We start from the raw sequence: 27,162 nt of genomic DNA on the forward strand, positions 1-27,162 counted from the left end.
AAATGAATGTAGAAGGAAGTAGAAGACGGGGAAGACCGAGAAAGACTTGGCTAAAGATGGTGGAAGAAGAAATGCGGGCAAGGGGGTTAACAAGGAGAGATGCAGAAAATAGGGCAAAATGGAGAAGATTGTCATGGGGACCGCAAGGCTAACCCCCGCTCTAGCAGGGAAAATGGCCTTTTAAAATGCATGTTGTTGTTGTTGTGATAAGTAGATGGTTCCCAGAATGAACAAATAATTAAACCTAAATTTTGAGTTATACTGATTCACAAAAAAGAAAAATTATCCAAGAAAACAAATATGTTAAAAGCAAAAACATCGACGACACCATTTAAAGTTGAAAATTCATCCATTTTATTTATCGGGGCACAATTCCAATATACTATATCTGGACACTTCGGCTTTGTAGGCCATATTTTATTCCAAATGCAAAGATGAGTGAATCTTCACCCAACATCTCTCCACTCCCTTCAATCCACCCAACAATGCCAAAAACTCCTTCGTATACATGATCCTCTTACCCCATCGCCTCTCAACTTCATTTACATTCTTTCCCCACTCCTCCTACAAGCCCACTACCCCCATTCTGTCTCCCTCCACCCCCACCATTTTATTTCCTCCCCCCCTCCCCCCCTCAATTAACACCCCAACTTTTCCTCTCTTCCCTCATGTATACATAAACATATGGTCCTTTATAAACCACGTCATCATTTACATCTGCACTTCCTTAAATGAGTCACTCATTCAGATCACCTGTTTCAACTAAACACCTTGTTCTGTTGGTAACAGCTGACATTGCATTCATAGCACAGCATGTCCACCATGCCAGATGTACTTTCAGATGAGCTCGCATATTGCGTATTCAATTTAAAACACTGCACAGTGGCAAACAAAGACCTTTGTACAAAACTAGAGCTTTGTGGGGATTACCCTGGTAACCTTCAAAGTGTTTCCTCATCGTGGATGTTGAACAACTTAGCAACTTCATTCAGATCTTCATGCTCTTCGCCATCTTTGAGGATCTAAATGAAAAATAAAGTCGGCATTATCCTGATACAGGTTTATAAAAAGGCAACCACAATTTTACTGCAAAGAAGCAATAAAATGTTTATGCCTATTGTATTTATGAACCCAATGAGCAGACCATTGTATGAATCCATGTTAATTTGAATGGCTTCAAGAGAGCTACATCGAGGAACTTTTAAATTGAAAAATACACACCTTTCTTGCAATGGGCATCCGATTGAATACATTCCAGAGTACAAGGCCGACAACCACCTTTTCTCGCATGTAGAACACGACACCCTTCCCATATTCCTCTCCTTCCTGTGGTGAATGAAGTTTTGACTCCTGCGAATCAGTCTTGACCACGGCAGGGAGGCTTGCAGCCACGAGCTCTGTTTCACTTTCTGAACGAATGTTCGTTCCTGTCAATGGGAAATAAAGTTGACAAATCCGTATTTCAAATATTATAAAACTCTACTCATTCACCTCTCAGCTGTTCAACCTGGGATCAAAATTCGGCCCAGCTATAAACCATAACCCTAGTGGCTCTTATGGAGAGTGAGGCATCAAATATGTGTGCTGTCCATAGGATGGATGTTAAACCTGGGTGTCTCATCTGCTGGCATGAGTTTGTGAATGTCAAAGATCCCACGGTGTATTTTGAAGAGTAGGTGAGCAATCACCGGCAAAGTGAAGAAATTTCAAATTCCTGCACACTGGGTCAAGTATCCTGCAAAGTGGTCACCCATCCAGAACTGTCACCCCTAGCCAATGAAACTGCCTCGGCAGTGAGTGGTATGAAAGTGTCAAATTGATGTGGTTTGAAGGAATGGTGACAATAATACGACAAGGCAGATGAGTATTATAAGTGTTATGCATCATGTGCATCTGCCAGAAAAGAAAGCAAAGCAGAATAAATAAATAAATCCTGCGATATTATCCATCCATGCATTTGGATCTGTCTGTCTGTTTGTCTGCACAGAATGTGCTAACATAGGCCACAAATGCCACCTAGTGGTAGCCAGTAATACACTCTTTTTCTTCAAAAGTAAGTCTATAAAGTATGTACAATTAGATGTGAGTACATCTATAAAATATGTACAATTAGAATTTGAGTACATCTATAAAATATGTACAATTAGAATTTGAGTACATCTACAAAATATGTACAATTAGAATTTGAGTACATCTATAAAATATGTACAATTAGAATTTGAGTACATCTATAAAATATGTACACTTAGATTTTGAGTACATCTATAAAATATGTATAAATAGAATTTGAGTACATCAATAAAATATGTACAACTAGCCGAAAGCACACGGCGTTGCCCGGGTCCTTTTAGAATGAATTTACTACTATAATTCAGCTTTTACTCGTGGCCGAAGAAGATTGACCACTATAATTCAGCTCAGCTTTTAATTGCGAAATGGGCCCGGCCGATGCGGCCTCGACCGGCCTCACCACCTAGCCTGTAACCTTCCCAGGGCCCATCCCGACATTTTTAGTTCTTTTTGAATGAATTTACTACTATAATTCGGCTTTAACTCATGGCCGTAGAAGATTGACTACTATAATTCAGCTCGGCTTTTAATTGCGAAATGGGCCCAGCTCAGCCGAAGCGGCCTCGACCGGCCTCGCCACCTGCCTGTAACCTTCCCAGGGCCCACCCCGACATTTTTAGTTCTTTTTGAATGAATTTACTACTATAATTCAGCTTTAACTCATGGCCGTAGAAGATTGACTACTATAATTCAGCTCGGCTTTTAATTGCGAAATGGGCCCAGCCCGGCCGAGGTGGGCCTCGACCGGTCTCGCCACCTAGCCGAAAACCTTCCCGGGGCCCGTCCAGACATTTTTTGTATTAGAGGTTTCCTCCTATCTTTCACCATTCAGAAGATTCGCGTGCGCAGACAAACAAACAAACAAACAAACAAACAAAAACTTTCTTTTATATATATATATATAAATTAGATCTCGAGTACATCTCTAAAATATGTACAATTCGAATTTGAGTACATGTATAAAATATGTACAATTATAATTTGAGTACATGTATAAAATATGTACAATTATAATTTGAGTACATCTCTAAAATATGTACAATTAGAATGTGAGGACATCTATAAAATATGTACAATTAGAATTACATCTATAAAATATGTACAATTAGAATTTGAGTACATCTATAAAATATGTACAATTAGAAATTGAGTACATCTATAAAGTATGTACAATTTAAATTTGAATACATCTATAAAGTATGTACAATTAGAATTTGAGTACATCTATCAATTATGTACAATTAGAATTTGAGTACATCTCTAAAATATGTGCAATTAGAATTTGAGTACATCTCTAAAATATGTACAATTAGAATTTGAGTACATCTCTAAAATATGTACGGTAAAGTTAGAATGCGAGGACATCTATAAAATATGTACGGTATAGTTAGAATGTGAGTACATCTATAAAATATGTACGGTATAGTTAGAATGCGAGTACATCTATAAAATAAGTACGATAAAACCACACAAAACAAGTTTGGACGAGGATAAGTAATCTTTTATTGCTCGTACTAGTTGTAATTGTGAATCTTCATTTTTAAAATTTTTACATGGTGTTATATTCACCTTTTCACCACATTGTCAGGTAATTTTTGGATTCTTTCCCCAACATAAAAAACCCAAGAGGATTGCCCCACTCTTCAGTAGTTCTCAAGAACATATCTTTCTAAAGTGTTGAGAAGACCAACTCTTTACATATTCTGCAATTTCCAGACCTGGTGGGAGGAAAATGCAGAAAACGGGGTTTACAATAATACGTTCCTTAATGCTGCCCCATAGAATGCTCATTCGTTATGGACCGCTTTGTTCTGGAGAAAATATTTACCTAAAAGAAAATTTAATCCATAACTTAAAAATTAAATCAAAAATTAAATTTAACAACTCGACGAATAAACACACCGGCAGCCATTGTTTGTACTGTATGCACATGCTCTGAGCCAATCAACGCTGTTTACTCCACCTTCATTTTGCGGCAGGATGAGACTTCTCCCACCTTTGCAATGTATGAGGTGTAAGAGCATAATAGGAGCGACGGAAATTTTTGTTGTTGTTGGTGTTTGTACATATTTTACATTTTTGTTAATACTTATACTGATGCTATAATAATTTTTAAAAACATTTATTTATTTATTTATAAAATAATGTTTACCATCTGTATTATTAGTGCGATTACTGATACCCCAATGAAGCCTTCATATGATCGCTCATGTGCAAGAAATAATACTGTCAGGAACAAATCTCCATATAAACAATGGTATAATGACCCTTTTTAGCACATTTTAGATAAATTCTCTCTTCTCCATGAATGCATCCTGAGCGCTAAAGTGAGGAATTACTGTATCTAAAAATAAACTAAATTGAAAATTAGCAATGAGAAAAGGTGACCGCATAAGCAACAAAATTAATTATACCTGATGCTTCACTGGCCTCCTTTGGTGTATCTTGGGGTGTTGCCTTGGTAAAGACGCCTACAGTTGGCAAGCTACTGTCCACAATACCAATGGCTTCATAGCCAACATCAGGGCCGAGATCACTCCTGCACACGCAAACAGTCATAATACCTTGTCACTCGATGTTTTAAGGACCAACGTTAAAAATATTATCCAGATATACTAAAATCACAAGAAAACTAGGACACTCTTCGACGTCTCCACGTCCACTGATATGCCTCCGCCCACATTATTACATCATTATAATACTTGTAGCAAGTTTGATTTAAATCCATTCAGCTGTTTTCAGGTTATTACATTTTTACCTGACATGACCTGTGACCTTTGACCTCGTGACCCCCAAATTTAATCAGTTAATCTTTACATCATTGTACATACCTGTACCAAGTTTGAATTAGACGTTCTCATATACCCATAAAAAAGTTTTTCAAAACTTTTTTTGGGGGATCACAAACACTCCCGGGAGTTACCCGAATCCACCGTGGTTAGATTTATTGAAATCCGTTAATCAGTTCTCAAGTTATAACACGACAGACAGACAAACAGACAAACACGGCTCCTTTTATAATATAGAATATTAGACTTTGACCTTTGACCTCTTGACCCCAAAATCCAATCAGTTCATCTATACATCAAAAATTACATCATTCTACATAATTGTACCAAATTTATGAGAATCCCATCATTGGTTCACATGTTATCGCGGTACCAGGATTTTTACCTTTGACCCCGTGAGCCCAAAATCGAATCAGTTCATCAATACCTCAATATACATACCTGCACCAAATTTGACAAAGATCCCTTTTTTTTTTTTTTGTATACAAGATCGTGAAAGAGCCAACATTAATCACACAAAAAACAGACACATAAAACATGAAATAAAGGGAGCGGGAGACAAGTTGGGGAGAGAGAGCGAAACACATAAGTACAACAGTAGAGAACAGGGACATCCGGAGAACTGTGAGAAGGAGAGGGCTTGGGGGGGAGGAGGCATGGTAAGGGAGGGAGTGGGGTGGTAGAGATATAAAACACATGGACACTGCTATGACTTCCAGGAAAGAAGTTGGTATTTCAAAAATGTGGATCTGGGGTGAATTAACGGGGGTAGAAAAGATCAAGGTTTTGGATGGGGGAAGACAAGAGATGGTGGTGAACAGCTGTTTTAAAGACGTGGAGGGAGGAGTGGGATGGAAGAGAGTGAGGGAGTTTGTTACAGAGGAGGGAGTAAAGAGGAATGAAAGAGAGAAGGTGAGCAGAGAGTCTTGATTTTGGCACTTTCATGAGAAGAGGGTTGCTGGCAGATCTTGTGCGACCTGTAGGAATATTTGGGGGACAAAGAACAGATAGAGCTGGGGGAGCTAGGCCAGAGCCGGTAGAAGACAGAAAGACCACCTACCTGCCTGCGGTGAGTGAGTGAAAGGCCCTCACAATCCGCTTCATCGTGGGAAATTCCAATGATTATGAAAGCTTTGGTTTCAACAGCGTGAGGCCAAGCTAGGTGTGAGGCAGGAGCACCATCCCAGATGGGAGAGCAGTATTCCATTGAGCTGCGGATGGAAGCCTTGTATGTGGTGAGGAGCTCAGGTGTGCCAAGGAAGGACTTCGCACGACGGAGGATGCCCAGTCGGCGACTGGCTTTGGAGGCCAGCTTGGAAATGTGGTTTTCCCAGGAAAGAAAATGGCAGATAGTGAGACCCAAAAGCTTGGGTGACAGAACTTCTTGGAGAGGATTGTTGAGAAAATAGATGGGAGGGTTATCCAGTCGGTCTTTTCAGAGAGACAGAGTGAGAGTATGATATTTGTCAGGATTGAAAGACATGTTCCACTTGTTTGACCAGTCTGTGATTTTGTACAGGTCTGCAGAGAGTGACGAGGCTGCAGACTGCCGATCTGAGGGATGAGGAATGGAGCGGCAGAGAGTGGAGTCATCAGCAAAGAGATCGAGAGGATTTTCCAGAGAGTCGGAGAGATCATTGATGAAGACCAGAAAAAGCACAGGGCCCAGAACACTGCCTTGGGGAACTCCAGCCTGAACAGGAAGGGGAGATGAGAGAAATCCATTCAGGGCCACACGTTGACCACGACCAGAGAGGAAGTCCACAAGCCATGCGTGGAGATTTCCATGGATACCATTGGAGGAGAGTTTGGTGAGCAGAGCGGGGTGCCAGACCGTATCGAAGGCACGTGATATGTCAAGGGAGACAGCTCGGATGTCCTGTTTGACATTGAGGACCTCCATCCATTGTTGAGACAGCAGAAGCAGCATGTCCAGAGTAGAATGACCTGGTCTGAATCAAAATGGATGATCAGAGATCAAGCCATTGGAGAAGAGGAAGGATTTGATGCCAGAAGCAATGATTTATTCCATGACCTTGCTGATTATTGGGAGAGGGCTGATTGGTCTGTCATTGCAAGGATCCGTTTTTCCACCTTTTTTGTGCAATGCGGTAATGTTGGCTGATTTCGAAGCTGATGGCAGATGGCCTTGAGCAAAAGAGAGGGTGAGAGAATGGAGAGAGGGTGTGAAAGAGCGGCAGAGCAGGATTTTAGGACCCATGGGCTGATGCTGTCTGGTCCAGTTGCAGAATCAGAGTCGAGGTTTGACAGAAACTTCTCCACCTTGTCAGGAGAAAAGGACACAGAGTCCAGGAGCAGCTGGGTTCGACTGGCTAAGGTAGGTACAGAGAGAGATGGATTTGAGACACAATATTTTGAGGCAAACACAGAGTTGAGGCATTCGGCTTTGTCACGTGTGGCGTCAACTGTGTAGCCATTTGAGGTAAGGGAGGGGATGGAGGGGGAACAAACACCAGAAACATATTTGACCAGATGCCACCAGGATTTGGAGGAAGGAGACAAGTTTGAGAGTTCAGTCTTGAGAGTAGAGCGATAGTGCTTCCTGGTTCTCCTGAGGGTAGACACACACTTGTTCCGAGCTTGGTGGAAGGAACTGAGATTGCCTTCAGTTGGATTGGCCTTCCAAGAGTTAAAGGCGAGTTGTTTCAGGGCAACTGCCTCACCACAAGATTCCGTGTACCATGGATGGGAGGAAGGGTATGACAACTGAAGATGAGATGGGATGGGATAAATCTGTGCATGAGAGAGAGCAGTTTACTTTGGAAGAATTTCCAGAAAGAGTTGATATTAGAGGCAGTAGAGATGGCAGACCAGTCCAGATGATTGATGGCTGCTTGAAGACCATGCCAGTCGGCCTGAGTGAAATGCCAGACTTGTCGACGCTGAGGAGGCTCTCTGAAAATGGCCAGAGAGATATCCACTTTAACAAGCACATGATCCATAACCATTCCATAACCTGGCCCCATCCTACCTGGCTGACCTCCTCTCCAGACACACTCCCACCCGCAACCTCCGCACTGCTGGTACCAACCTCCTGACCCCCTCCATCCGGACCAAATTCAGATCCTGGGGGGACAGGGCCTTCTCCATCGCTGCTCCCACCCTCTGGAATTCACTACCTCACACCATCAGAGACTCCTCCTCACTCACCACATTCAAAACATCACTAAAGACCCACCTGTTCAACACTGCATTCAACATTCAACCCACAGCATTTAACCCCTGACTATCTCTTCTCCTTCTCCCTCCTTTTGCTTTAAATATTTCCCTATTGATTCTTGTCTTTTTGCAATTGTTGTTTTCATGTATTGTTATGCATTATGTTTGCCACTCTGTCAAAGCGCCTTTGGGCTTCTGGAAAAGCGCTATACAAAATAAATGAATTATTATTATTATTATTATTATGATCAGACGAACCGATTGGAGCAGAAGAAGAGCAGCAGACATTTGCAGGGAAGTTTGTCATAACCAAGTATAGAAGAGAAGATGCTCCGTTGACTGAGATCCGGGTCGGGAAATTGACAGATTGTGTCAGTCCCAATGAGTCGCAGAAGTCCTTTGCTGAGATGCCATGGTTGGTGAGAGAGGTGCCACACAAGCCATTTGGCATGATGACAGTTGAAGTCGCCACATATGAGGGAGAGAGTTTGGATGAGTGGATAGAAGTTGGTCCACGTTGTCAGACAGCGAATTATAAATGGAGTCATCACTGTTTCGAGGATGGTACAAAACATATATGAACAAGAGGTGGGAGTGGAGAGGAAGCCATAGCCAGAGGTACTCCTGGGGGTGGGGTGGAGAGAGGGCAGTTCAAGGAGAGTGAGGAAGAGAATTTTTGATAAAGATAGCAACCCCACTACCAGGACGAGGCTCAGGTCTATCATATCGGAGGAGGGAGTAACCAGAAAAAGATATGAAGGAATCAGAGACATCTTGAAGGAGGAAAGTTTCTGTTAAGCAGATTACGTCTGGTTTGTCAGAAGCAACCTGTATAGAGAGATCAAGCAGGTTTGAGTGAAGGCCCCGGATGTTTGAGGTCCATACCGTTAAGGAAGGGGGAAAGGGAGCATCGGGTGCAGGACAGGGGAGGGGAGGGGTAGGGTAAGATGAAGGGTGAGAGGGGGAGGTCGGGAGAGCTGTTGATAGCATGTCAGAGATTGCAGAAGAGTTGGGAGAAAGGGAAGGATAGGGAGGACAAAATGTTTGATTGTGATGGGTTGTTTGAGTGGGGGGGGGGGGGGGGCAGAGCGAAGTAGAAGGTTGGAGGAGGTGGAGGTATGAGATAGAAAGGAGATGAGGTGGGGAGGAGGCAGCTTTGAGGAGGAGGGGGGAGAATTGGAGAAAGATGGTCAGGGGGCAGATTTGAAGGGGAGGGGTTGGGGGGGAGTTTTGAAGGGGAGGGGTGAGGGGGGAGATTTGAAGGAGAGGGGCAAGGGGGGAGAATTGAAAGGGAGTGGTGAGGGGGGAGTTAAAAAGTGGATGATTAATGAAAAACAAACATTTATTACAAACTGGGTTTATTGTAATTTTCCAGTCAGAGATCTGTTTAAAAACTATACAGGAGGGGTGGAATATGAAGGTGAGTTTAGAGAATGTAGAGAGGAAGGACTGTAAGAGATTGAATTTTGTTTTGAAGTGGAATGAATTGAAGAGGAAATTGAAAAAAGCCTTTTAAATAGGAAGAAAAACAGTGTTATAATAAACCACTGAATAAAACACTGCAGGGGAAAGTTTCAACATATTTAAATAATATTAAACAAACCTTGAAAAAACAATCTGGGAAAAGTCCCTAAGTGAGTACGTGGATTTGAGTAAGAAGGAGAAAGGGTTGAATGAGTATGGAGGAAACTAGAGTTGGAAAGGTGAGATATCGGCTGGAGAGGTGGAAGAAAAAGGAGATAAAAGGGGCGGGGCACAAGGCGAGACAAGGGGGCGAGAGAACAAGCACAACAGAGGAAGTTGTGTCCTGTCCAAGGTCTGGAGAGCAACTGATAACTATCAGTTGGAGGCTGCAGTGCATTACAGACTGACTTCCCTAAATACAAAAAAATTGGGGACCTTGTGATCCTGGTCTCTCCATGCATTTGGTCTTGCCCCAACTGCCTTTCTTTCCTCACCAGACTTACATTATTTCCAAAGTAGAATCATGCTATTGTTTGACTTTACCATCTGTAAAAGCTTGTCATTATGCAAAACTGAGATTGCAGGCCAAAGCGGCAGTGTGTACTTTCACATGAATTATGAAGACATTAGGAAACAACATATACATCAACACATTACAAGGGAATTGAGCAATATATGATGATGGGAACACCAAACAAGAAACCCAATGGACCACTTGAAACAATCAAATTAAACTTTACCAACAGATTTCAATCACTGAGAAAGGTACTTGATCGAATATGTGACAGAACCAGCATCCTTCAACTTTTTATGACAAGATGATGTACCAAAACATGGACTGGTGCCAATAGGGCCGTGCAGCCCCAACCATATTCTCCCCAGCAAGGCGACCACTGACGACTGCATGGTCATGATGCTCTACACGCCGTCGACCCAGATTGATGTCAAAGAAGCAGGCAGCATCCCCAGCCTGCATAGGGATTGCAAAGTGGCGGTCCCACAAGTATCAATATATTTGAAGAAGGATAAATTGCAACTTATTAAAAGCCTATCATTCAGAATTATAGTTACAGGTTTGTGACGCATCAAATGAAGACAAAAGCTGCATGAATACGGAGTACAAGGAAGCAATAGCCTTTTTTTTTTTTTTTTTTTTTTTTTTACATAATACATGGTCATAATACAAAATGTAAAGTATCTTTATTAAAGAAGGTATTAAAATGAGTTTGCATATTCTAAACATGATCCATATCGATTTTTTTTGTATGTGCCAAAGGCTGGTGAGCTTATGTGCTGCAAACGTGATGCTCACCACCCAGACATTGGATCGTGCTTGTAGCTCTGCATTGACCCGGAAGCCACCAAGCTCAGTGTCGATTTCAAGTCCAGCACTCTTCGCCAGCTCGCAACTGGGCTTCAACCCAACGGCCACCAGAAGGTGGTCAGTGCTCACCTACAATAATCACCATAAATACATAGAGTCAAGCAAAAGTCAAAAAGTTAAAATCAGTAGATCAGATTTATTATAGACTTGAATATATTGCTTAATCTGATTGTTTTCATCCATGGGCATAAAGTGAAAAGTGTTGCCTTTGTTTCACTTTTATGCCGATCAAAATAGGGGAGATCCAGATCACAAACTGTGGCTTGTGCTGCAGAACCTGGTTCTCCAAAACATCTCCACAAATACACAAAAGAAATTAAGCAAAACTCCAAAATCACTCACCATCTAGAATTCTTCAAGGACTTTAAAGGAATTCGAAACAGTTGTTGTGTTGATATATAATCCATAATGCGTTGTCCAACCTGTTAAAATCGAACAAATAATTTTTTTTGTTTCCCTCGATGTTTCGATCAACAACACGTGGTACATGCATCTGTTGACCTTCCTCACTCCTCAGGAAGGTCAACAGATGCACGTACCACGTGTGTTGATCGAAACAGAGGGAATTTTTTTTTTGTTGTTCGATTTAAACCAGTTGGAAAACACATTATAAATCATTCTCATACTCCCAACCGCAAATCTTTACTTCATATATATATATATGACGACATGGTTTAAGTAAGACATGTTCCTCCAAGATCCTCTCCAACGATGTTCTAATCATTTGCACCTGAGCTGGTGCACCTGATTCTAATTTTAGGTATTTGAAGTAGTGATAAATTTAGGGGTGTACTTACTTTTTCCACATGCGAAATTTGCATTTATGTTTATTTAAATTATACAATGGACTAAAATATGTAAATGTTTCATGATATTTGTTATATTATATCACCTTTATCTATCAATATTGTTGAAATGAAGATCAAATAGCTGTATGTTGAAATATGTTGAAAAAGTCAAAACTTTACATGGGGTGTACTTACTTTTTCACGTGACTGTGTATATATATATATATATATATATATATATATATATATATATATATATATATATATATATATAGTTGCGGTTTTAGAACCCACACTCTTGTAAATAGCCCATTATTAAAAGGTTAAAGGTAGCACCCCTAGTTAGTCCACAAGCAACACGTAGGCCACCATAGGAACTCAGTTATTTCATTACTATGTGTTTTAGAAAAGGCCGTGTTTCCAATAGTTGAATCTGCGTTGCGTCGATGAAATAAGAGTAGGCCCATTCCGTCCATTTTGCGACCTCCCTCTCCAAGCGACGCCATTACGTGCCTCTGCCAGCAGCGTTCGCTGCCTTGAGCTGAAGCTCACACAAACGCCGCCATTAGCCATGCGGTTAGGTCCGAGAAAGGGGGCGGAACGCCGAGAAGAAGGTGTGGCATGTCAACCAGCCGTCAAAGGCGTGGCCGGTAAGCCCTCACCAGCCAACCAGGGCTGAGGTGAGATCGCCGACGGGCGTGGTTTTGAGGCGCGCGGCGCGATCTTTGCTCGCATTATATAAGCGCAAACGCAAAGCCCTTTCACAGACGGCGCACACGGACTTGAAGGACTCGGGTGGGAGAGCGCGCGTTGTACCGAACTTGTTGGAGGCAGCGCGATTACTTGGAGGACTTGCCGGAGGCGCGCTTGTTGGAGAGATATGGCAGCGCTTGTTAAGGACTCACTCGCTGGCGCTGATTAAGAGGACTTTGGGGAGGGGGCGTGTAGCACGAACGTACAAATATTACGTACGAAGGACAGCAGCTTCCCCCGTTATATGAACTGTCCGCTCGCGTCCAACTACGCGCGGAGCTGCCTGCCGGGTTTCGCCGCTGGACCGGAGCCTGGACTGGAGTCGACTGGAGCCTGGACCCTCTACCTGACCATCCACCAGCTACAAACCCCGTGTGAGTGTGTATGTTTGTCTGGGGTGCTAAGTTAAGACTGCAATAAGACTGCCCTGTGTTCTGCTTCTTCCTCTTCCTCTCTTGTACATTCTTTTGTTTCCTCTTCTTTCTGTATATTTGTAATAAACCCATCTTTGTTCTTCCTACCTTCTGGTTTCCTCTCCATCCGATCGCATCCGTCCTTTCTCTCATTGGGTAAACGTGGCACGATTAGGAACCGCTAGAATCGGGTTTAGAGTCATTGTTAACGGCCCGAGTCGCAGCTCGCTTCGCTCGACGTATCCACTAACGCTGCGGCTTGGGTGGGAGGTTATCTCCTTGCTTCACGGTTGGTGTTGGTAATGAGGTAACAGGACCAAATTGACCAGCAACCCTAACTAATATCGACCTGAAGGAACGGGGTAACTTCAGGATCACGTCGGTCAGTAACAGACAAGGGGATTAACCCCCTCTTGGTAAGGGGAAAAAGGCCGACGTTGGAGATCCGCAACAATATATACATATATTGTTGCGGTTTTAGAACCCACACTCTTGTAAATATCCCATTATTAAAAGGTTAAAGGTAGCACCCCTAGTTAGTCCACAAGCAACACGTAGGCCACCATATGAACTCAGTTATTTAATCAGTATGTGTTTTAGATAAGGCTGTGTTTCCAATCATTGAATCTGCGTTGCGTCGATCAAATAAGAGTAGGCCCATTCCGTCCATTTTGCGACCTCCATCTCCAAGCGACGCCATTACGCGCCTCTGCCAGCAGCGTTCGCTGCCTTGAGCTGAAGCTCGCCCAAACGCCGCCATAAGCCATGCGGTTAGGCCCGAGAAAGGGGGCGGAACGCCGAGAAGAAGGTGTGGCATGTCAACCAGCCGTCAAAGGCGTGGCCGGTAAGCCCTCACCAGCCAACCAGGGCTGAGGTGAGATCGTCGACGGGCGTGGTTTTGAGCGCGCGGAGCGATCTTTGCTCGCATTATATAAGCGCGAATGCAAAGCCCTTTCACGGACTGCGCACACGGACTTGAAGGACTCGGATGGGAGAGCGCGCGTTGTAACAAACTTGTTGGAGGCAGCGCGATTACTTGGAGGACTTGTCGGAGGCGCGCTTGTTGGAAAGATACGGCAGCGCTTGTTAAGGACTCACTCGCTGGCGCTGATTAAGAGGACTTTGGGGAGGGGGCGTGTACCACGAACGTGCACATATTACGTACGAAGGACACCAGCTTCCCCCATTATATAAACTGTCCGCTCGCGTCCAACTACGCGCGGAGCTGCCTGCCGGGTTTCGCCGCTGGACCGGAGCCTGGATCTATTGTTGCGGTTGTTTGATCTATTGTTGGATCTATTGTTGCGGAGCCAGTCGACTGGAGCCTGGACCCTCTACCTGACCATCCACCAGCTACAATCCCCATGTGAGTGTGTATGTTTGTCTGGGGTCCTAAGTTAAGACTGCAATAAGACTGCCCTGTGTTCTGCTTCTTCCTCTTCCTCTTCCTTCCATACCTGTACATCCTTTCGTTTCCTCTTCCTTCTGTATATTTGTGAATAAATTGCCTTGTTCTTTCATGGTTTCCCCTAATCCGATCGCATCCATCCTTTCTTCCATTGGGTAAACGTGGCACGATTAGGAACCGCTTATAATCGGGTTTAGTCCCATTGTTAACGGCTCGGATCGCGGATTGCTATCCGCTCGGCATATTCCATCGTATCCGTGGTTCGAGCGGGAGTTATCTCCTTGCTTCACGGCCGGTGGTAGTACTTAGGTAATTGGACTAAGACTCAACCAACAACCCTATTTACCACCGACCGGAAGGAACGTTATAACTTCTAAGGACTCGGGTCGGCCAGCTAAAAAGATAAGGGGATTAACCCCCCCTTGATAAGGGGAGTGCCGACCCCCGAGATCCGTAACAATATATATACATGTAAAGATTCCAAACAACTGCCAACTTGTTCAGACCAGGCCGCCCCAGCAAGTTCAGCCCGAGAGCAGACTGCAAGATGCTGAAAGAAGTTTCTAAGAACCCCAGAATGTCATCACGGGACCTTCAGGTAGCTCTTGCCACTGTTGATGTCAAAGTGCATGAGTCTACCATTAGAAAGAGGCTGCACAAATTTGATCTACATGGGAGGTGTGCCAGGAGAAAACCTTTGCTCTCCAGAAAGAACATCAGGGCAAGACTAAAGTTTGCCAATGAACACCTAGGCAAAGACCAGCACTTCTGGAACAATGTGCTCTGGACAGATGAGTCAAAGGTAGAGCGATTTGGCCACAGTACCAGAAGACATGTTTGGTGAAAACCAAAGACAGCATTTGACCACAAGAACCTGATACCAACTGTAAAGCATGGTGGTGGAAATATTATGGTTTGGGGCAGCTTTGCTGCATCAGGGCCTCGGCAGCTCACCATCATAGAATCCACTATGAATTATTCATTGTACCAGAGGGTGCTTGAGGATAATGTGAGGCCATCTGTTGGAAAGTTCAAGCTCAACCGAAGGTGGACCTTGCAACATGACAATGACCGTAAACATACCAGTAAATCCACCAAGGAATGGCTGAAAAGAAAGAAATGGAGGGTTCTGGAATGGCCAAGTCAAAGCCCGGATCTAAATCACATCGAGATGTTGTGGGGGGATTTGAAACAAGCTGTGCATGCAAGAAACCCCTCAAACATCGCACGGCTGAAAGAATTCTGCATGGAGGAGTGGGCAAAAAATTCTCCCAGTCGATGTCAGAGACTGGTGGACAGTTATAAGAAACGCCTACTTGAGGTTGTTTCTGCCAAAGGGGGCAATACCACCTATTGGAGCCAAGGGTGTACTTACTTTTTCCACATGCGAAATTCCATTTATGTTTATTTAAATTATACAATGGACTACAAAATGTAAATGTTTCATGATATTTGTTAAATCACCTTCATCTATCAATATTGTTGAAATGAAGATCAAATAGCTGTATGTTGAAATATGTTAAAAAAGTGAAAACTTTACATGGGGTGTACTTACTTTTTCACGTGACTATATATATATATATATATATATATATATATATATATATATACAGTGGAACCTTGACTTACGAGTTTAATTCGTTCTGTGACCGAGCTCGTAACTCAAATTGCTCGTTTCTCAAATCAAATTTCCCCATTAAAATGCATTGAAATGCTTTTAATCCGTTCCAGCCCCCAAAAAACCACACCAATTTTTTTTGTTACGTGTTTTTAAATAAGAAAAATGTACTTTATAAATAACAAATAATGTATAAACAAGCACGACCTCGTATATACTGTACATAATAAAAGACAATGTAAAGAAATAAACTGGTTTTATTAAGTGTATTTACATTGAAGATCAGACGAAGATGCTGGCGGAGGTGGAGGGGATAACTTTTGCCTTTTTCGCCACACTTTCCTCGCTTTCACTTGCAGGGCGTTTCAAGAAAAACCTGTCCAACGAGGTTTGTTTCTTCCTCCCTTTCAAAATGTTTCGAAAATGAGTGAGGCAAGTGTCGTTACACAGCGCCAACGCACGACCTGTTGCAACTTTTTCAGGGTGTTTCTTTTCAATAAACTCTGAAATTTTCTCCCACATTCCCAACATTTCCTTAATCTCACTTGTAGCGATAACCACCTCCGCCTCTGGCTCCTGGTGGCGGGTGGCGTAAACTCAAAATAACCAACATGCGAAAACAAAAATGCAGCGATATACGGCAGAGATACTGTACTTGCACGGCAAGATAACCACGTGACCGGAACCCACCTGGTGGCGGGTGGCGTAAACTCACAATAACCAGCATGCGAAAACAAAAATGCAGCGATATACGGCAGAGATACTGTACTTGCACGGCAAGATAACCACGTGACCGGAACCCACCTGGTGGCGGGTGGCGTAAACTCACAATAACCAGCATGCGAAAACAAAAATGCAGCGATATACGGCAGAGATACTGTACTTGCACGGCAAGATAACCACGTGACCGGAACCCACCTGGTGGCGGGTGGCGTAAACTCACAATAACCAGCATGCGAAAACAAAAATGCAGCGATATACGGCAGAGATACTGTACTTGCACGGCAAGATAACCACGTGACCGGAACCCACCTGGTGGCGGGTGGCATAAACTCACAATAACCAGCATGCGAAAACAAAAATGCAGCGATATACGGCAGAGATACTGTACTTGCACGGCAAGATAACCACGTGACCGGAACCCACCTGGTGGCGGGTGGCGTAAACTCAAAATAACCAACATGCGAAAACAAAAATGCAGCGATATACGGCAGAGATACTGTACTTGCACGGCAAGATAACCACGTGACCGGAAACCACCTGGTGGCGGGTGGCGTAAACTCACAATAACCAGCATGCGAAAACAAAAATGCAGCGATATACGGCAGAGATACTGTACTTGCACGGCAAGATAACCACGTGACCGGAACCCACCTGGTGGCGGGTGGCGTAAACTCAAAATAACCAACATGCGAAAACAAAAATGCAGCGATATACGGCAGAGATACTTGCACGGAAAGATAACCACGTGACCGGAACCCACCTGGTGGCGGGTGGCGAAAGCTCGTAACTCAAATCTCGGCTCGCATCTCAAAGCAATAAACCGCCCGAGCGACGGCTCGTATCTCGGAAAACTCGTAAGTTGGTGCACTCGTAAGTCAAGGTTCCACTGTGTGTATGTGTATATGTATATATATATATTTATATATATATGTATATATTGTTACAGATACGACTTTGATGGTATGGTGGGCCGAGCGGGATGGCCGCCGTATCCGTACAAGTTACCCCGATTGCACCCGGGGTTGACTAATCGCGCTATGCTGGCTCAATAGGAAAGAGAAGACACCCGGCTGGGTTATAATGACACAATACGACACCAGGGGTTCAGTTCTCAAGTATATTCGTACGGAAAAAGGTTAGATTACAAGGACAAGAGGGAAACATAGGAAGGTGGGCACTTAAACACACTCTTATATTAACCCTAGACAGACCACAAATAAACGGGACAAGGCTCACTCACACGGGGTTTGATGGCCAGGAAAGCGGCAGTCGATGGCTCAGGTGCACCTGGCTCAGGGACAGAATCGCGTACGGTCGTGTCCAGCAGATGCGGGGAGGTCGCTCAGCGCTCGTGGGTCGCGACTTTGGTGGAGATGCCGGGGAGGTCGCTCAGCGCTCGGGAGGGTGGCGTCTTGTCCTTCCAAGCTCGGGGCGCATCTCTTGTCACGTCCGGCGCGGGGCCGCGTATATATCCGGCGGGGAGTGACACCCTCGCTCGTTAGCTCCGCCCCATATGGCATCGGCCCATGGCTTCTCATTGGGTGCGGGGGTTACCGGCTCCGCCCTTGACGAGGGGCCGACAGGGAGCCCCCTTCTGGGTAACCCCGTCGAGCACATGTTCAATGGCGGCCAACCGAGCCGGAGTGAGGACGCAAAGCCGCTGTTGTTGTGGTTGTTGTTGGAGCTTGAGATGATGGGAAGAGATGCGGGGAGGTATGGGAAGGTCCTAAACTCCTACTGGTGCCATATCATCACATTCTGGTGCAACGAAGAGTCATAATTAATGGAAACAAGTCCTTAACTGACATAGATTAAGAATAACTAGCAAGATGTCCTATAATTGTCTACGTGTGGTGCGGGGGACCTGGGCACGACATTTAATGGGGGAATGAAGGGGAAGATCGGCTCTAATGGGTGTTGTTTACAGACAATGGGACTAGGGAATGGGGTAAGGGGAGAGTTGGGGAGTATCGGAGAAGATAGGGGAATATTTACAAGCGGATATGGAGGTCAAATTCCATATTCGCAACATTGCACCCTTCTCTACCCTCGGGGCGTCCCGACCCGATAAATTTTTACCTACTTTAGTGTGGCACGCAATGTAGTTCCCTCTACTATTAACTCTACCCTGAGTGCGACAGTTTTATAGATATTCACAAATGAGTAAATATGTCCCCCTGCGACGTTGCACCCTTCTCCTCTCAGAAACACACCCACAGGATAACCGAATCCGGAAAGAATCCTCAAACTAAACATACAGCCGGTAGGGAGCATTATTTACAAGACTACGCTGCTATTTACACTACGATCCAGGACCTGTTTTTGGAGGAACACATGCAGATGTTATGCATAGAGAGAGCGCGCTTGCCAACATCGATACACCAACCCACGAGTGCTCTGTGGCCGACGGCCTTTAATAACGTGCAGAGCACCCTTTCCGAGCATCAACAGCACCACCCCACCACCAATCGGTGCAGTCACCATTGTTCATTGGAATAAAAATAACTTCAACAACCCCTAACCCTGCAGGTGTCTCTTGCTCTTCTTGTGGTGCACTTGGTGGTGTTAACTATTAGTGGTTCACCTGTATGGCATAGGTGCCACGTTGATCCATAGGTCCATCCCCGGGTGGTGCTTGGCCGCAAACGAACTGCGGTCCATTGTGGGTGGCCACAAACATTGCGGTCCATATGGTGTACCGATCCAGGCAGCGAACAGCGAAAGTGCAGGCCCACAACTGCGCAGCCAGCACCTCTCTCTCCTCTCTCTCTACCCCAAAGCCAGATCCTCGGAGGTGGGAGACAAAAGAAGCAGACAAGTGAGTAAGGTGGTAAGGGCGCAAAAGTGCACGCAATGTAAGGTAATGCACACTGGGGGCACATGGGAACCAGGTGAGACAGGTACGTTCCTATCGTACGCCCCCCCCCCACCAGGTAACCTACATGGCCCCTCCCTTACCCCTTACTGCATCCACACAACACAACACTACTCATAAACATCTACTTTACAAATCAACAAACATCCCTACTGTCTTCCCCGTTCCTCCCATATACCAAATTCGTCTTCTCTCCCTCCTAACCAATCAAATTTGCCATTTTCAACTCTCATCAAAATTTGCCATCTCCAACTGAACATCCAAATTTGCCATCACCAATTCATCATCAGTCCCTCCTAGGGAGGGAGAGATGGAATCACCCCAATGTCTCATCCACGTCGTGATGCGTCTCACAAATCCTCACAGCAATTCTCATTTCTGCAACACAACCAAAGAAAACACAGGTGTGGAGTCATCATCATCACCACAGGTAAGTGGCTGCGTATGGTGCGACAGGTTCTTCAATCCTAACTATTTCCTAAATGACTTTAACAACTTTACACCACCCGGGGTCTTCCTCCGGCCAAACCATTGGCCCTCTTACACTATGGGTTCTAAAAACCAATTCCCATTGGCCAAACTGTGGTGCTCTTCAATTTGGGGTCTCACTCCCCCGATTCATCTCTCGGTGCCCTCGCACAATTTCAGGGCTGCGACGTGTACCTCTCCCAGTGGGTCTACCCACCTGCACACCTCCACCACTGCAGTTGCCTCCGAGCTTACCTGCTCCTTGCCCTAACCTAACTACCTGGGGAAGGCCCTCTGGCACTCTCCCCACTCGGTGCCCTCTCTGGCACTGGGCTACCCGGGTCCGTCCTCCGGATCCTCGGGCCCCATCCACAACTCTACCGGCTCCCAGAGCCCACCTGCGGCCTCACCTGGCCGACATCCTCACAGTGGTGGAGTGCCCAACCAACTACACACACTAACAGGCTACACGCCCAGCCATTTCCACAACACTAATGCACCCATTCACAACACCATTCTGCAACCGCACCACAAATGCCAATATTCAACCACAATTTACCTGCACCCTCTACCTAACACTTACACTACCCGCCCCGGGTGCTCGTGAAAGGGGGTCCACTCTTCCCCCATCCACACCTTCGCACCATGCACACCACTCCGTACCACTTACTCCAACTCTCTCCACACACCTGTACTTGCACACCTGTGCTCTCACACCTGGTGCCACCTGCACCCTTCTCTCCCCAAGCGCATTCGCGCTGATCCACACACTCACTACTCATACACTGCTCCACACACCTGTCCAGTTGCACACCTGTGCAATCACACTTGTTCAATCCTCACTCACACGGCATCATCTCAGCTAACTACTCCCTTCTGAAACTTGCGCTTCCCAGTCGTCCCTTTAACTATTGCGCTCCCTCGTCATTATCAACCACACTAAACTACCTGCGTCCCCACTACAGGTATCAGTCACTAACTAACCTTAACGTTACCTACTGTCATCTTCTAGATCCCTACACACCATATCCTAACCCACCCGGGCTAGTTTTCACTGCCATACACCCCATAAACTATTGCTCCTTTGCCCCCCACCTGTGAGGGATGGTGGATTTGCCATCCCACCACATCGGGGGTCTCTCACTACCAATTTTGCACATCAAATTTCAACAAATCAAAAATTTGGCCAATCACTGCCCATCATCTGCCAATCACTACTGCCAATCCTTTGCCAATCATCAAATTTTGTTTTTCTCTAATTTTGGGTCCAAAACACTAACCTCATCACCCAGTCGACTCACTAATACCTCTCGGTGCGCCACTCCCTGTCCAAAGCCCGGCTTCGTGAAGCCAAGCAATGGATGCTGGTTGTTTTGTGCCAGCGGCTGGATGCGTCCAGCACTCGGTGCAGGGAAGGAGGTTTACCCGGGCCGAGATCCCACGCACCATCTCGGCACGGAACCATCCAATGTCCCGATCTCGACCTGCCGGCACGTCTCAACAAAACGTGGTCGCCATAACGACCCTTCCTATCGGGCTGCCCGCTCCCCCTAGTGGAGCACGGACGCGGCCGTTCAAAGCGAGGCCCAGCACGCACCGAGGGCCCGATTCGGCTATAAGTCGTTCTAAACTCTACCCCGTCTAACGTCGATGCTTCACCTGCATGCTTACATCCCGCAGCCCGTTCCTTGCTCATACATGCAGCTGTTCCCATTCTCCTTGTACCGTTCCTTACACACCCAGGTACACCCATTCCACTCACAGCCTTGGTCACACACCTGACCACCGAACACTTTGGCACACATTCGTTGGTAGCACACCTCACCAATACACCTCTTCGCGCCCCCTCCTCTGTGACAATCACAGGTGTGCCCTCATTCGCACACCCAACCACGTGCCTCACTACCAATTCCAGCGTGCATTCCCACTCACGCTCTACCATTCCAGGTGTGCATCCTTCCATCCCAGGTGTACATCCTCGCTCACCTGTCACAACTAACTCACTCTCCTCGTCACTCTCACTACTCTCACCTCCATTCTTGACAGCGCACTCTTTCCCCATGCACCTGTCCGTCACACACCTTTCTCGCGCACACTCTCCCGTTACACCCTCTGTAACACTCACCACAGGTGGACACTCTTCCTTACTTCTGACAGCGCACTCTTTCCTCATGCACCTGTCCGTCACACACCTTCCTCGCGCACACTCTCCCGTTACACCCTCTGTAACACTCACCACAGGTGGACACTCTTCCTTACTTCTGACAGCGCACTCTTTCCTCATGCACCTGTCCGTCACACACCTTTCTCGCGCACACTCCTGCGCACACTCTCCCGTCACACCCTCTGTAACACTTACCACACCGCGCTTCCACGTGCTCCCTCGCACACGCGCTACGACCGACTCACTCTCGCCAGCACACTCACTCCTTGGCACGCACTTTTTCCTCACACACCCCAGAGTCGGATTTTCTCGCACACCTCCTTTTTCGCACACCAGACCTGTCGCACACTTCACCAACGGCCTCTCACGAACACCCGGGTCCATCTCGACCCCCAAGCTCCTTAAATCCCCTGGCGCATCATACGCACGACCATATTGGTCACCACTTACACCGGGTCCTCTTCCTCTTCGCTTCTCTTCCATCACCTGCGAATCCCTCATCCGGTTAATGAGCACATCATCACGATCCAAACACAGACTTTGGACCAATTCTTTTATCTCCTCTTTTATCTCTTTCTTATCCCCTCTCCGTCGCTTCTTAATTTCGCTCATCCCTTCTTCCACTTCTTCTAATTTGTGCTTCACTTCTTTTATTCCCTGGTATGTCTCCTCAAGCTCGTCCTCCAAGGCTACCTTGACCGTTTCCATGTGCGTCCTTACCTGTCGGTCCTTCGTCTCCATTACCTCTATCACCTCGTCCAGCCTTGTTGTCAGTCCCTCACGTACCATCTGACATTCCCTCTTTGTCGCTATTAAGTCGTCTTTTAGTTCTTTCTGTGTCACTTTTAACCCTCCTAATACCGGTTAGTTCTTTTTGTCCCTCCGTCAGCTGTTCCACCTCCTGCGTCAGGACCTCTATGCCCCCCTGTAACTTTACAGTCCCCTTTCTCACCTCCTTCTCCATGCGCTCCTTACAGTGCCTCACCTCCTCGCGCACTCCTCCGACCTCCTCACTCACTCCTCTTCTGATCTCCTCTCCCATCTCTTGCATCTCCTGCCCAGATGCCACCCTCATCTGCTCCATTTCCTCCCTGTGAGCATCCAGTTTGGTTTCTACCCCCATTCTGACCCCCTCTATCTGCTGCTCCATTTGTTTAACTTCCCTTTCCGCTTGGTCCCTCATGTCCCTCAATTTGCCTTCCATACTGTTTTCTAACCCCTCTAACCCATTTTTCACTCCCTCTATTTGATTCTCTTGAGCGGCCATTCTGTTTTCTACCCCCGTTAACCCATGTTTCACTCCCTCTATCTGATTCTCTTGAGCGGCCATTCTGTTTTCTACCCCCGTTAACCCATTCTTTACTTCTTTTATCCCGTTGTCTAACTCCTCAAATTTCTTTTCTAATCCCTCACCGGTACCCCTCATTTGGCCCTCTAATCGCCCACTATCAACCCTCAATCGCCCACTATCAACCCTCATTTGGCCCTCCATCCTATCCATTTTTGCATTCAGTTGGGTCAAGAATAATCTGAGGTCAAACCCGGTTTGCCCAGCGTCCCCAGCCGCCACCGCAGGCTCGCCCTCCGCGGCGCCGCTATTTTGGGACCCTTCAACCACGTGAGCGAGCGCGCCATTTTGCGCGCCCGCTACTTCGTGCGTGACGGCGCTATTTTGCGAACCTGCCGCCCTCACTGCTTCGCTCTCCTCATGTCCCTCAATTTGGTCCTGGACCGACCCTGCTTCACTCTCCCCTACCGGACCCCAGCCGTCTTGATCCGCCATAGCGCGACTTTCAAAATTCGGTTTTTATTTTTTATTTTCGTAAAACAAATTCAAATTTCGCCGTTATAATTTCGCGCGGGAAACGCGCTCCGAATCGATTTTCCCTCCCAAAATTTGGGCCTAACTAATTTAGTCCCGGGTTCGAATTCCACTCCTCGACACCAATTGTTACAGATACGACTTTGATGGTATGGTGGGCCGAGCGGGATGGCCGCCGTATCCGTACAAGTTACCCCGATTGCACCCGGGGTTGACTAATCGCGCTATGCTGGCTCAATAGGAAAGAGAAGACACCCGGCTGGGTTATAATGACACAATACGACACCAGGGGTTCAGTTCTCAAGTATATTCGTACGGAAAAAGGTTAGATTACAAGGACAAGAGGGAAACATAGGAAGGTGGGCACTTAAACACACTCTTATATTAACCCTAGACAGACCACAAATAAACGGGACAAGGCTCACTCACACGGGGTTTGATGGCCAGGAAAGCGGCAGTCGATGGCTCAGGTGCACCTGGCTCAGGGACAGAATCGCGTACGGTCGTGTCCAGCAGATGCGGGGAGGTCGCTCAGCGCTCGTGGGTCGCGACTTTGGTGGAGATGCCGGGGAGGTCGCTCAGCGCTCGGGAGGGTGGCGTCTTGTCCTTCCAAGCTCGGGGCGCATCTCTTGTCACGTCCGGCGCGGGGCCGCGTATATATCCGGCGGGGAGTGACACCCTCGCTCGTTAGCTCCGCCCCATATGGCATCGGCCCATGGCTTCTCATTGGGTGCGGGGGTTACCGGCTCCGCCCTTGACGAGGGGCCGACAGGGAGCCCCCTTCTGGGTAACCCCGTCGAGCACATGTTCAATGGCGGCCAACCGAGCCGGAGTGAGGACGCAAAGCCGCTGTTGTTGTGGTTGTTGTTGGAGCTTGAGATGATGGGAAGAGATGCGGGGAGGTATGGGAAGGTCCTAAACTCCTACTGGTGCCATATCATCACATTCTGGTGCAACGAAGAGTCATAATTAATGGAAACAAGTCCTTAACTGACATAGATTAAGAATAACTAGCAAGATGTCCTATAATTGTCTACGTGTGGTGCGGGGGACCTGGGCACGACATTTAATGGGGGAATGAAGGGGAAGATCGGCTCTAATGGGTGTTGTTTACAGACAATGGGACTAGGGAATGGGGTAAGGGGAGAGTTGGGGAGTATCGGAGAAGATAGGGGAATATTTACAAGCGGATATGGAGGTCAAATTCCATATTCGCAACAATATATATGTATATATATATGTATATGTATATATATATATATATATGTATATATATATATATATATGTATGTATATATATATATGTATGTATATATATATATATATATATATATATATATATATATATATATATATATATATATATATATGTATGTATATATATGTATATATATATATATATATATATATATATATATATATATATGTATATATATGTATATATATATATATATATGTATATATATATATATATGTATATATATATATATATATATATATATATATATATATATATATATATATATATATATATGTATATATATATATATATATATATATATATATGTATATATATGTATATATATATATATATATGTATATATATATATATATGTATATATATATATATATATATATATATATATATATATATATATATATATATATATATATATATATATATATGTATATATATATATATATATATTGTTGCGAATATGGAATTTGGCCTCCATATCCGCTTGTAAATATTCCCCTATTTTCCCCAATACTCCCCAACTATCCCCAATCCCCCATTCCCTAGTCCCATTGTCTGTAAACAACAATCAGTAGAGCCGACCTTCCCCTTATTCCCCCATTAAATGTCGTGCCCAGGTCCACCGCACCACACGTAGACAACTTTCGGACATCTTGCTAGTTATTCTTAGTCTATGTCAGTTAAGGCCTCGTTTCCATTAATTATGACTCTTCGTTGCACCAGAATGTGATTATATGGCACCAGTAGTGAGTTTAGGACCTTTCCCATACCTCCTCCCATCTTCTTCCCCGTCTACAACAACAGAGGGGCACGGCGCTGCGCGGGGGGGGGAGTGTGCGTCCTCCCACCGGCTCGGTTCGCCGCCATCGACAATGCGCTCCAGACGATGCGCTCCAGACCATGCGCTCCACGGGGTTACCACGAAGGGGCTCCTTGTCAGCTCCTCGTCAAGGGCGGAGCCTGGTAAACCCCCCCGCACGCACCCAATGAGAAGCAACGTGCCGATTCCACGAGGCGGAGCTAACGAGCCGAGGGCGTGTCACTCCCCGCCGGATATACGCGGCCACGCGCCGGATGTGACGTCAGATGCGCCCCCAGCTGGAAGAAAGAAGGACCTGCGAGCGCTGAAACAGATGCGCCTGAGTTTGGAGAGGCCTGAGAAAGAACGTCACCTCTGAGCGCTGCGACGAGACCTCCCCGCATCTCTGGACCGAACCGTGTTGATCCTGCCCCGAGCCCAGGTGCACCTGGAGCCATCGCTACCTTGCCTTTCCTAGCCATCAATCCCCGTGTGAGTCAGCTTTGTCCCGTTTATCTGTCGTCTGTTGGGAATAATATAAGATTGTGTCTAAGTGCTTGTCTTTCTATGTTGTACCTCTCGTCCCTGTAATCTGACCTTCCGTAACGAATATAATCTCCTCCGGAGGTCTTGAGAACCGTATCCCTGGTGTCGTCATTTTATAACCCAGCCGGGTGTCTTCTTTTTCTTATTGAGCCAGCGTAACGCGACTTCGTCAACGTCGAGTATAGTCGGGTAATTTGTGCGGACACGACGGCCATTCCGCTCGGCCCACCTTAACATCAAAGTCGTGTCTGTAACAATTGGTTGTCAGGAGTTGGATTCGAACCTGGGACTAAATTTATTTAGCCCAAATTTTGGAACACCAATTGTACTATTAGAGTAACAATTGGTGTCGAGGAGTGAGATTCGGACCCGGGACTAAATTAGTTAGGCCCAAATTTTGGGAGGGAAAATCGAGCCGGAGCGCGTACGGCGCTCGACCAAATCGATCCGGAGCGCGGTCCCGCGGTTACTGCGCTCGACGAAATTATAACAGCAAAATTTGGATTGGTGTTACGAAACTCGAATTTTGAAAGTCGCGCTATGGCGGATCAAGACGGCTGGGGTCCGGTAGGGGAGAGTGAAGCAGGGTCGGTCCAGGACCAAATTGAGGGACGCGAGGAGAGCGAAGCAGTGAGGGCGG

General features: G+C 45.8%; 1 protein-coding gene across 1 annotated transcript in view; it reads right to left on the minus strand.

The window, feature by feature from the left end:
* Positions 1-330: 330 nt before the first annotated feature.
* The window catches only part of AIFM1 (apoptosis inducing factor mitochondria associated 1), a 94,421-nt gene continuing 67,589 nt past the window's right edge, over positions 331-27,162 (minus strand). The window contains exons 12-16 of the mRNA XM_068114000.2: positions 10,816-10,956; positions 10,331-10,473; positions 4,485-4,609; positions 1,222-1,427; positions 331-1,022 (exon numbers count right to left, since the gene is read on the minus strand). Coding sequence (XP_067970101.2) covers positions 942-1,022; positions 1,222-1,427; positions 4,485-4,609; positions 10,331-10,473; positions 10,816-10,956 — 696 coding nt within the window. The 3' untranslated portion in view covers positions 331-941. The remainder of the gene's footprint in view (positions 1,023-1,221; positions 1,428-4,484; positions 4,610-10,330; positions 10,474-10,815; positions 10,957-27,162) is intronic.

The sequence above is a fragment of the Myxine glutinosa genome, chromosome 4 (assembly GCF_964187855.1).
Source record: "Myxine glutinosa chromosome 4, kmMyxGlut1.1, whole genome shotgun sequence".
Taxonomy (NCBI): Eukaryota; Metazoa; Chordata; class Myxini; order Myxiniformes; family Myxinidae; genus Myxine; species Myxine glutinosa.